At 38.8% G+C, this 13,217-nt stretch overlaps 1 protein-coding gene across 1 annotated transcript in view; it reads right to left on the bottom strand.

Moving 5' to 3' along the window:
• The window catches only part of LOC117409022 (gamma-aminobutyric acid receptor subunit alpha-2-like), a 74,326-nt gene that overhangs the window by 39,332 nt on the left and 21,777 nt on the right, over nucleotides 1–13,217 (bottom strand). Inside the window, exons 4-5 of the mRNA XM_034014537.3 lie at nucleotides 7,978–8,045; nucleotides 340–560 (exon numbers count right to left, since the gene is read on the bottom strand). Of these exons, the coding sequence (XP_033870428.1) occupies nucleotides 340–560; nucleotides 7,978–8,045 (289 nt within the window). The remainder of the gene's footprint in view (nucleotides 1–339; nucleotides 561–7,977; nucleotides 8,046–13,217) is intronic.

Raw genomic sequence — 13,217 nt, 5'->3', positions numbered from 1 at the left:
TTTATGCATTGGTATTTATTTATGTATTTTTTTGCTTGCTTTTTTAAAGTTTGAGCAACTTAATCCATTCATTTGACGTGATGTATTGTTTCAGCATGAACAGATGACTAGATACATGTAAACTGGAAGGAGAATGTAGCATGAGTCTGCTCAATAAAAAATAAATGATGCATATTTATATCTTATCTAGCATATATCATTTTTATGACTTAAGCCTGCTCATAGGTTAGGTGTAATTTGAATTCGTAAAAATCATAAAAAGTTGCTGATAAATATTGAGACACACTACAAGTAGATGGATATGGAATGGAGTCACTGAACACACGTTTGAAGCTTTACCTCATTGTGTACAACAACGTTCCATCGTCTTGGATTCTTAGCAGTTTATTTGGCATGGTCATGTTGTGTGCCACAGATTTCTTCCCATTATGAAAGAATGTGTCTGGGGTCCAGATCTTGCTAGCCATCAGGTTGTTTAATCGGAGGATGTTCATTGGTCCATTAAATTTTAACCGCTCGTCTTTCCAGCTTTGTCGGAAGAAAACATCTATTGTGTATTCCTGCCAATTAAAATCAAACATTAGTACTTTTTTGGAGAAGAGAAATCCTACATATTATTGCTTATTCCCATTTTACAATTAGCTTCGGATTTACGCTCCCCTCTAATGTGAGTTTGACATTAGTTAAGTGCGACTGCATTTCTAGCACTACACCTTTTCTAAAAGGGGTACACAAAGCTCAGGTATCCAATAATAACAAACTGCAATGCAGACTGGTTGTGGTTTGATTCAGAAAATGAATGCTATACCTCGCTATAATAATAATAATAATAATAATAATAATAATAATAATAATAATAATAATAATAATAATAATAATAATATCTATATTCATATTTGCTTAATGATTCTGTGCTACCTCATTATTGTTCTTCCCCTTTCACACACAGGTTTTCTCCCCTTGGCTAATGTCAGGCCACATTTATCTCACCATCTTGCCCATGAGCTTAGGGCTTCATGTCACAATTGTGTCCAGCCTTCGCATCCAGTCTAGGCAGTGCAACAGCTGAACCAGTAAAGGTGCAGTCTGTTTTACTCTGGTCTTTTGCATTACCCTGTATAACCTGATTGCTCTGTATAATTGAGAAGAAAAATATGTGTTTGATATATGACTGCTCTCTCTGCCTTAAAACAGTTAACACAGCTATGCTGGTTACCTCATTTTTATACCCCAGTGAAACTGGAAGCCATGGAAGGCCACAATACAGTTCCTTAAGACTGAGATGAACTTAAAGAAGTAGAATGTTAATGAAGATTTAATTTTGTTTGATTTTATTTATAAGAATCTTTAGGGGTGCCAATAATTCTGACACCTATCTTTTTGAGAAAAAATGTTTTTACTTGTTAATAAAAAACTTTTTCTCTGAGCAGTTGTATTGGAATAAAAGAATATGGTTTTCCCATATATTTGAGCATAAAATATAGCTCATTTCCTGTGGTGTTAATTTTATACAGCCTTTTTTGCTTATCTTTATCAAGGGTGCCAATAATTTTGGAGGTGCCTATATATATATATATATATATATATATATATATATATATATATATATATATAAACTTCAATTAACCGTCACAGAAGTAAAAAATGTATGGATGGTAGCGGTGGGCTGAGCCTAAAAATAAATACATACATAAATAAGTAAGTAAATAAATAAATAAATAAATTCGACATTACTAAATTGGGGAGAAAACAATAAAAATAATTAGCGACCACTAAATTAAAAGTTTAAAAGTCATGTTATTCACAGTAAAACAGGTTTAAAAGGCACTGCATATCAACAGGACACAGTACTGCATCTCCAGCCCTGCCCCACCCCTTGTTCTCTGTATTTATCACATATCTCTTCATAGTAGTGCATACTGATAAATCATCTCCTGATCACTCGATTTATCACCAAACTCCTCAATAATGCTACCCAAGTCATTATTTTATTACTATAACATCTCAAAAAGCTTGACAAATGTCCACGATTTTCATGAGCGCTGGATGCAGAAGCAGCTAACTTGTTTGTTTATGTCCGTGTTATGTCTGTGGTGAAGGGACTATACATATTGCTCAGATCTGCTTCCATTTTTTTTCTGTTTTCTCTCGGCCTCTCTCAGCCATTGAAAGCTTTTCTCTGTTTTTTTCCGGAGAAAAACCGACTAGGGACCTGTGATTGACGCCTTTTTGATGATGTCGGACAGGGTCCGACATCGGACCGGAAAGGAAAAATTTTAATGTCGGACCTGGTCCGACATAGACCCGCACAGGGTTAAACACCTGTTGATTCTTCTAATCTGAACAGGGACAGGCTAACCCTGTTTGCCCTGTAAAAATTGGTTTAAACAAAACCTTGTTGCAATGCTCTTTTGTTTATGCTGCTGAAACGCTGTATATCTCCTTCTCTCTCTCGCTCGCTCTCTCTAAACATTGTCATTTCTTTAAAACAGCCCCAATCAAACAATTAATGTAAACAGTTATACAATTATGAAATCGTTAGGACAGTTTCACCTAGATGGACTCCTAAGCTTTCCATCTTTACTAAGATGGAGTGTACGCTCCTTACCACCAGGGTCCTAAAGCCTCTACACTCCGGTTAGGAATGTACACTACATCACACTATATATATATACAGTTGTAGTCAAAGGTGTACATACCCCACTGGAAATTTATAATTCCTAGAAATGTATCGAAAACAAATAATTATAGGAAAAATATTTTGTAGCAAAAGTTTTGCTTTTGTGGATGAAAAAGCAACCCAGAAAGTTACAAGAAACAGATATCTACAATTATTTATTTCAGTATTTTTTTTTGCAAAAATCCAAATTGCTAATTCTAAAGTATTCATACCCTTTGATGCTATGATAGTATTGTCTACAAGGTGCTAGAGGTTTCAATATGATAATGCAGAAAATCATTATACCAAAAATTATAAATTCATATTCCAGCATTTATCCAGAGTAAGCTATATCGGGTGTGCTGTAGGCTGAAAACCAGTCCTCTCTTTGGTAGGACACAGAAAGGTCACAAAGAAAGCCTGGATAACAAAATAAAGGGAGGTGGAAGGAATCAAATTGGTTAAAACTGAATTAAAAGGGTCGGGGGTCCTAACAAACTCTGAGACGAAAATTCAAAGCTGTCGTCCATGAAGGAAAAGCAAAAAAGAATGTCATATAGAAAACTGATTGGGGTTAGAAACCATGACAAATACCAAGGAGATTGATTTCAGAACATAGCTATATATTGAGGACTAAAATGTAATGTGCCTGGCAAACTAAAACAGAGTGAGTGCCTGGCTATTTCTAGCTAAGATTCTAGAAAAAGTAGTAGCTGAATTCATTTCTTGAGGGTAACAAAGTGCTTGAAAATGTTCAGTAGGGTTTCCGTTCTGCGCACAGTACAGAGACTGCTCTCATCAGAGTGGTGAATGATTTAAGTGCTGCATGTGATACAGTGGACCATACCGCTTAATTGATCGTCTCAGAAGTTGGGTTGGATCTCAATAACAGCAATTTGTTTAATTATTTAGCAAACCCCTAAGGCAATCGCAAAACACTTTTGCGAACAGTTAGTGCAACAGAATTAGGCGCACGTGTGGGCAAACAGACTTTGCCCACATATGTGATTTAGCAAACGTGTTTCAGTGCCCACTCGGCAAGTCAGGGTTAGCGCTGGACATGGGCTGAACTTTAGGGGAGTGTCCTCACTTACACACAAATGTAGCGATTTAGCAAACCATAAACAGTGTTAGGGTTTGCGTTTCAGCTGACATGTGAAAACCAGGTCTAAACTGTGTGCAAATTACATGGTCGACTATAAAAACTGTTGATACTGCCAGGGAAGCAGGCAAAGAAAAGAGAGACAGAAAAAAAAGAAATAAAAGAAATATGGAGTTCGCACTGGATTAATGTGATACTTTGTACTGTGATTTTGTAACAATTGTAAGTCACCCTGAATAAGGGTGTCTGCTAAGAAATAAATAATAATAATAATAATAATAATAATAATAATAATAATAATAATAATAATAATTTCTACGTGGCCAGACAAAGAGAGGAGAAGGAGACTTCAATTTCGCCTCTAAAGACAATCAATCACTGACATCTGCCAACTGCTTCAGGCTGTCCTGGAAAGAGACATGCGGAGAGCACACTGTTTGCTTGTAGTACTAAGGTACGCGCACCAACACAGAATAGGCACCTCTTCGTAAATCGTAGAAAAAAGTAGTGTGTGATCTGTGTGATAAATCACTGCACTTTATAGTCGAGTCTACATTGCATATGTCTGTGGCAGGTAACTAAAACCGTTGAGCAACTCCTGAACTCATTGTCAAAGCAGCACAACCAATAAAAACCACAATGATTGCAAATGCATAAACAAATTAAACAATGTAGTTTCAAGCTACTTGCTTTTATCTTTTGAATCCTCTAAATAAGCAAATACTGTATATAAGCAAGAGATAAGATACAATGTATTTCCTTTTATCTGAAAAGGGGCTACATAAATATTACACAGTATATTTAACGATAACAGTATATCCCCTTCTGTCTTGTTTATATATATATATATATATATATATATATATATATATATATATATATATATATATATATATACAGACGTGCTCAAATTTGTTGGTACCCTTACAGCTCATTGAAATAATGCTTCATTCCTCCTGAAAAGTGATGAAATTAAAAGCTATTTTATCATGTATACTTGCATGCCTTTGGTATGTCATAGAATAAAGCAAAGAAGCTGTGAAAAGAGATGAATTATTGCTTATTCTACAAAGATATTCTAAAATGGCCTGGACACATTTGTTGGTACCCCTTAGAAAAGATAACAAATAATTGGATTATAGTGATATTTCAAACTAATTAGTTTCTTTAATTAGTATCACACATGTCTCCAATCTTGTAATCAGTCATTCAGCCTATTTAAATGGAGAAAAGTAGTCACTGTGCTGTTTGGTATCATTGTGTGCACCACACTGAACATGGACCAGAGAAAGCAAAGGAGAGAGTTGTCTGAGGAGATCAGAAAGAAAATAATAGACAAGCATGGTAAAGGTAAAGGCTACAAGACCATCTCCAAGCAGCTTGATGTTCCTGTGACAACAGTTGCAAATATTATTAAGAAGTTTAAGGTCCATGGAACTGTAGCCAACCTCCCTGGGCGCGGCCGCAAGAGGAAAATCGACCCCAGATTGAACAGAAGGATAGTGCGAATGGTAGAAAAAGAACCAAGGATAACTGCCAAAGAGATACAAGCTGAACTCCAAGGTGAAGGTACGTCAGTTTCTGATCGCACCATCCGTCGCTTTTTGAATGAAAGTGGGCTCCATGGAAGAAGACCCAGGAGGACTCCACTTTTGACAGAAAAACATAAAGCCAGACTGGAATTTGCTAAAATGCATATTGACAAGCCACAATCCTTCTGGGAGAATGTCCTTTGGACAGGTGAGTCAAAACTGGAGCTTTTTGGCAAGTCACATCAGCTCTATGTTCACAGACAAAAAAATGAAGCTTTCAAAGAGAAGAACACCATACCTACAGTGAAACATGGAGGAGGCTCGGTTATGTTTTGGGGCTGCTTTGCAGCGCCTGGCACAGGGTGCCTTGAATCTGTGCAGGGCACAATGAAATCTCAAGACTATCAAGGCATTCTGGAGCGAAACGTACTGCCCAGTGTCAGAAAGCTCTGTCTCAGTCGCAGGTCATGGGTCCTCCAACAGGATAATGACCCAAAACACACAGCTAAAAGCACCCAAGAATGGATAAGAACAAAACATTGGACTATTCTGAAGTGGCCTTCTATGAGTCCTGATCTGAATCCTATCGAACATCTATGGAGAGAGCTGAAACTTGCAGTCTGGAGAAGGCACCCATCAAACCTGAGATAGCTGGAGCAGTTTGCTCAGGAAGAGTGGGCCAAACTACCTGTTAACAGGTGCAGAAGTCTCATTGAGAGCTACAGAAAACGTTTGATTGCAGTGATTGCCTCTAAAGGTTGTGCAACAAAATATTAGGTTAGCGGTCCCATCATTTTTGTCCATGCCATTTTCATTTGTTTTCTTATTTACAATATTATGTTGAATAAAAAATCAAAAGCAAAGTCTGATTTCTATTAAATATGGAATAAACAATGGTGGATGCCAATTACTTTTGTCAGTTTCAAGTTATTTCAGAGAAAATTGTGCATTCTTCGTTTTTTGTGGAGGGGTACCAACAAATTTGAGCACGTCTGTGTGTATATATATATATATATATATATATATACACACACACACAGTATATATAATGCATGGACGAAGGCTATATTTGCATCCTGAGCCATTCTAAAAGAAAGGCATAATACCACAGTAGTGATAAGAAAAGTGATAATTCCTCTAGAGGAAAATATACTTGAAAATTTGACCCATTCGACTCCTCGAGACCATCACTTTCATTTCAAACACAAAATGTCTTGTTTTCAATTACTCGACAACACCCACGGTACAGAAATGTTCATTAAATCAACAAAATGAGAATACGTTAACAAAAGTAAAGCTGGTACATTTGTATCTCAGAGAAATGGATAACGACATAGAACGTCTGTACAGCACTGAAACACTACGTTTAAAAAAAAACGAACTGTACTGCTGAACCTCGTCTTCTTTAATATTAGCATCTCAAGGGTATCTATGTATTCTAACAAATAATAGATGGGCCTCTTCAGTGAGTTACAGGAAAACAATTCCATCTCGGGTTTCTGTGACAGTTTATAAATTACTCGACCTTTGGTCTCGTAATTGATGACCTATTATTAGTGGCTCAAAAGCCTGAATGGGAGTATATTTAACATGCATGAAAAAATACAAAATGTAAACTGACACCTATTAAAAACATATACATTTTAAAAAGTGGGGGGAGGGGGAAGGGTTGCAACTAACACAATGGTACATCATACAGTATTGACTGTTTTTAAAGGAAATTAGCAACTTCAATATTAAGGCAAAAGGACCAGAGATAGGACTGAACTGACTGACATTCTAGCTGAGGGAAGTGATGGAAGGGAGAAGCTAAGGAAAATTTACTCTAAGGAATGCATGATTTAAATATGTGGAACTGAGCACAAAAATGACATATAAGCGAAATGCTGAAACAAACAAAAACAAGAGATGTCACACAGCAAATAAATGAATAAAAAAATATATAAACTTGGAATTACGGCATTTAGAAAATACAGTTAGTTACAAATGCATCCAATGACTGCACATTATTTTAATTACCGATATGAAAAATATTGAATGTAATGGTTTCTTTTACCTGTGTGCTTAGATGGCCCCTACTTTAAAAATGGCTTATTCATGCTTTCTTATTGGAACATGACATTAAATCTGTTATTAATGCAATACGTCTAGTTCAATGTATAATAGCAAAGGCAGGGGCAGCCTCCCACTTTTTACAACATAAATGTGTTACAGAGGCAAAGCAGCAGTATCAATTTAACTACTCATTCCTGTATTATTAACATTACCTTTTAAACTGTGTTGTCGTTTGATACTAATCAAGATTTAAGCCTTATTGTATTGCATAAATAGCAATGTTAAACAACAAGAATACAGCGTCTATTCAAAGTGGCTTGGTGTGGGGTTATCAACGTCGAATAGGTTAGGAGGACAATGTACGCCAGCTCATATCCCAGCATGCCTTGCAGAATGACATAATTTCCACATTTAAATTGACTTGGGGGCTGTTTCCTAAAAGCTACTTCAGCCGCTCACCTCACAACAGGCATGCAAACTGAATTTCTGTTAGAGGTTTAGTAACATTGGAAAAATACTAATCAAGAGACTAGAAATAACAGATTTCTTTACCGTTTTAATGTTTTGCTTTCTGACAGTTTTGTTGTTTAGGTTAGTTGTATCTAGGTTTCCTTTGTAAGTGCACTCACCATATCTGTATCAGAAACAGGTCCAAAACTGGTAACATAGATGTCAGTCTTCACTTCTGTTACTCGGTCTGAAACAAAATATATATAAAAAAAAATAAATTCAGAGGTCTACTTGATTGAAATAACACCTAGGGAGCAACATGAAACTTCCATTTTCTTAAAAAGGTCTCCAATGCTTACTTTAGTCTAAAGCGCTACTGTTTCCATGACAACATCATACTACCTTTAAAGCATGCCAGGCATTACATACCCACTAGATAAATAAAGGATGTTTCTTTTGCATTGTTTAGCATCTAGTAACTTTATTAGGCTATTTAGTGGGCTATTTCTTAATTACATCTCTACAATAATTGTTATTCCTGTTCACATTAGAGTGTTCTAATATTTCTAAGAACAAACCAAACTTTTTTTCAAAGGCTGCCGGCTTTTAGCTGTCTTTCACTAGACTTTTGTTATTTTTTATTTTTTTTCAATTCACACAAAATGACCTACATTTAAAAGCACTCCCAGGGCTCTACATTCGCAACAAAAAGGGCAAGGACAAAATGGCTTTCAGTTCAATACATTTGTAGAAGGCACCAAGGCCACTAAGCTTAAGTCAAGGCCAAAGTGTAGGATGTTATGTAATTTTGCATTGGACTTTAAGTGCAGGTTCAAAAACTACAAAAGAAACTGCTAATTTACAAGTTGTATACACATTTGTAAGTAAAGTTGACATTTAAAATCACTGTTTCACCAAGCACAATAATCGCACTCTGCTCCTTTATTTTTAACTCTTCCAAACGTGCTGCCTGCATCTCTTCTCAACACTAGCTTAGTTTAACTTCTCCAGCAGCTCCCAGATGGTCCGGGAGGCAGCAATGCAGAATGTCACAACAGTCAACCTGAACAAAGCTGCTCACTGCTTGATATGTTGTCTGCAATTACTGTAATGCATTGGCGCCTGCAGCCGTACGCATGTTACACATTGTGCGTACCTGTGGTTCCGAAAAGAGCAAAGATCTCTCTTCTGATGATCCAGAATGTCAGTTTCTGACAAACACATTGACAGCATTGAATGTTTGTACAATACTACTGCATGATCTGAATTCTGCTGCTCTTCCAGGATTGAACACGGTAAGTGCACATTTAAAGTTTCATTTATATTTTCATTTTACATTTTTCACATAATTGCCAAGTTGTGTTATTATTATTATTATTATTATTATTATTATTATTATTATTATTATTATTATTATTATTATTATTATTATTATCATCAGTAGTAGACATTTACAGCCTTAGAGTATATTAGAACTCCCAGAGTTTACAGTCTTATTATGTACAGGCAGCTGTAAGATTATAAGGCCTGCTGCCCCTCCACCCTCTCTGTCACCCCCCTGGACCTCTCTGATCACTATTTCATCTCTTTTTCTCTGTCTCTCCCCACTCTCCCTGCTCCTCCTACCACCACTGTCACCTCTCGCTGTAACCTCCGCTCTCTCTCCCCCTCTGTCCTTGCTTCCAACGCTCTCTCTCACCTCCCTCCTATCGACTCCTTCTCCCAACTCTCTGTAGACTCTGCTACCTCCACCCTCTTCTCCTCCCTCACCTCCTCCCTCGACTCCCTCTGTCCCCTCACCTCCCGACCTGCTCGCCCCTCCCTTCCCCAACCCTGGCTCTCCTCTGTGCTCTGCTCAGCAAGAACCACACTGCGATCGGCTGAAAAGAAATGGAAGAGAACCAAACTCCCTGCTGCCCTAGACCGCTACCGCTCTTTCCTCTCCTCCTTCTCCTCTGCTAAATCTTCTTATTTCCAATCTATAATCCAAGCCTCCACTAACAACCCAAGTAAACTATTCTCTATCTTCTCCTCCCTCCTTAACCCTCCCCACTCCTCCCTCCTCTATCTCCTCTGATGACTTTGCCTCTTTCTTCTCTTCTAAAATCTCAGATATCCGCAAACTCTTTAACACCTCTCCCTCCCCCCATCCCCTCCCGCTCCAACCCCTACACCCACTGCATCCCCTAGTAACTCACCCTCCTTCTCCACCTTCTCAGGCTCTGACCTCTCCTCCCTGCTCCATGTGTGCCCTGGACCCCCTCCCCACTCACCTCTTTCAAGCTGCTGCTCCTGCTCTACCTCCCTTCATCTCCTCCCTTCTCAACACCTCTCTTCTTTCTGGTCTCTTTTCCTCTGCCTTCAAAAAAGCCCTATCACTCCCCTCTTCAAAAAACCCTCGACCCCACCTCCCTCCAGAGCTCCCTTCCTCTCTAAAACCCTCGAGCGGGCTGTACACCGCCAGCTCTCTACTTTCCTGTCCAACCACTCTCTGCTCGACCCTCTCCAATCTGGCGCTCTGTTCACTCCACTGAAACCGCCCTTCTGTCTCTCACTAACTCACTAAACTCTGCCCGAGCTGCCTCTCTCTCCTCTGTCCTAATTCTCCTTTACCTCTCTGCTGCCTTTGACACTGTCGATCACTCTATTCTATTATCCTCTCTCGCTGACCTGGGAATCTCTGGCACTGCTCTGGCCTGGTTCTCCTCCTACCTCTCATACCATTTGTATGCTGATGCTGCTCAGATTTTCCTTTCCTTCCCCACCTCTGACTACACCATCCCCTCCCGTCTGTCTGCTATCTCCTCCTGGATGCACTCGCATCACCTCAACCTCTCTAAATCTGACCTCCTTTTCTTTCCCTCCTCCTCCTCCTCCTCCTCCTCCTCCTCCTCCTCCTCCTCCTCCTCCTCCTCCCCCTACTCTGATCTCTCTATCTCTGTTCCTCTGGAATCTCCCACACTTTCTCCCTCCTCCTCAGCTAAGAACCTCGGATTCACCCTGGACCCCTGCCTCTCTTATTCCCAGCACATCTCCACTCTGGCACGCACTTGCTGATTCTTCCTGAACAACATATGAAGAATCCAACCCTTCCTCACCAACTACTCCACCCAGCTCCTGGTCCAGGCCCTGGTACTCTCCCGCCTAGACTACTGCAACTCCCTCCTGGCTGGCCTCCCTGCGTCCGCCACCCGTCTACTCCAGCTCATCCAGAACTCTGCTGCTCGCCTGGTGTTCTCTCTGCCTCGCTTCTCCCACACTCCCTACTCCACTGCTCCGCTCACTCCACTGGCTCCCGAACACCGCTCTTATCCAGTTCAAGACTCTTGTACTCGCCTACAGATGCCTTGACCAGACTGCACCCAGCTACCTCCAGACCCTCATCTCTCCCTACACCCCCACTCGACCTCTCCGCTCCTCCTGCACTAGAAGACTGGCTCTACCTCCTCTACGCTCCCCTGCCTCCAGAGCCCGGTCCTTCTCCACCCTAGTCCCGCAGTGGTGGAATGACCTTCCTACAGATGTCAGGACTGCCCAGTCCCTGACCATCTTCCGACACCTCCTCAAGACTCACCTCTTCAGACAGCACCTGTAGAACTCCTCTTTTCCCTCTGGACACTATCACTCTTCCTTAAATGTACTTTACTTGATCTTATCTGCTCCCTATTTTACTGCATTTAATCCTGCACTTTAGAGTACTGTAATCTGTCAAGTGTCATTTAATATCTGTAGTCTTTTGTATTTAATTATATCCTGATGTAACTATCACTGACACTGTTATCTGCTCCGTTATTGAATCGTATTTTGTCATACACTTGTACTTGCTAGAACCAGTCATTGTATTTTATCTTGCTCTTAATTGTATTAATACTTTTACTGTGATTCTTGAAATGTATTTTTGTTTACGACTGTAAGTCGCCCTGGATAAGGGCGTCTGCTAAGAAATAAATAATAATAATAATAATAATAATAATAATAATAATAATAATAATAAAAGGTTAATTATGTACAGGTCATGTGGGCATCTTTACTGACTTCACAACAGCACACAAACTGGCAGTTTAATGAAAATGACAACCAGATTTCAAAATGTTACTGATGAAAACAGAGACGTGTTCATTGAAAATCAGGAAAATGATGCCACAAGAAAAAAGACACTGAGTGATATAAATTTACTAAAAGCATAACTGGAAGAAAATGGAGAAAACAGGAAAATGAATCAAATACCAGTACAGCAATTCGACAACATTAGGGTTTACTGGGAAGCAAAGACAGGTGTTTAACGCAACACAAATATGAAAGTTCAATTTACTACGGTAACCAAACGGACTTCACAAAAACAAAAGAAAGTTTAGTGTCAAAACAAAAGCATTAGAAAAAAACAAGGGAAGGGAAATGGCCACATGTGCTACTTTTTCAAGCTATTGTAAATGGCTAGAATGAATTATAACAAATACAGTACACCAAGGTATTTGTATCTGACATGGATACTCCACTTTTGGTCTCGTCATTTATCGTGCCACAGAGTTTATTCCTAATATTATTATTGTTATTGATGTTTTATTTTTTTAACTGCCTGTTTTGTCATGTGTAGCATAAAAAAAGTTAGTTTTTATGCCATGCTTAGGGGATGAGTAATGATTAGTTGTAGTGATTGTGAAAGTAAAATGGTTAGAAATGGAACCAGCATAAAAGATTTGTGAGCTAGTTTTTCTCCTAGTTTAAGTCAGTACTGTTTGCAGTTTTCTAATGTGACAGTGTAGTTGCTGTGAAACTCAGGAAAGAACAAAAATGCAGCTCTCTGATGCTTGCACTGAATCCCGTCAAACTTCTCACGAAACTCAGAAATCTCATTCCTGCGTGTAACATACAAAATGTCGAGTAGCTGTGTTACATTTATAGATGAACTGAAAAACGTCTTTCTCCTAAGATGGACCAATAATGATAATAAACACTGTACAATGTAGAATAGTATTTCATACCATTTTGGTTTCGCTGTGGTAGAAATAAAGAAATTAAAATAAGGGGATGACGGCAATTGAAACATATTCAAGTTAGTTACAGTAAATCTTTTTTTTTTTTTTTAGTATTGTAATTATTTCTAACCTACTGACCTGGAAAAATGACCAAGTTTTGCCATTTGTTTTGCAGATTATGCAAGGCTTTCCGTGGTCTTTTTCTGAGATGGCATTATTATTATTACGCACCGTAGAAATCCATGTGCTTGAAAGGGTTGTGTTCGTTGTTAACCATGCAATTTAATGACGCAAATCACTTAGTCATGTTATTGTTTGGATCTCTCTAGTTGCTGCAGCTGAAAGGGCACTGCAGCCATAATGACTGTGAATAGACATATATTTTGAAGGGCATCGCAGCAATTGAGAAGGGCACTGATGCAAGTGCCGCATGGCTGGCGTTA

The sequence above is a fragment of the Acipenser ruthenus genome, chromosome 2 (genome assembly GCF_902713425.1).
Source record: "Acipenser ruthenus chromosome 2, fAciRut3.2 maternal haplotype, whole genome shotgun sequence".
Classification (NCBI taxonomy): Eukaryota; Metazoa; Chordata; class Actinopteri; order Acipenseriformes; family Acipenseridae; genus Acipenser; species Acipenser ruthenus.
The sequence above is the reverse complement of the archived record's forward strand: the minus strand, read 5'-3'. Positions and strand labels throughout refer to the sequence as shown.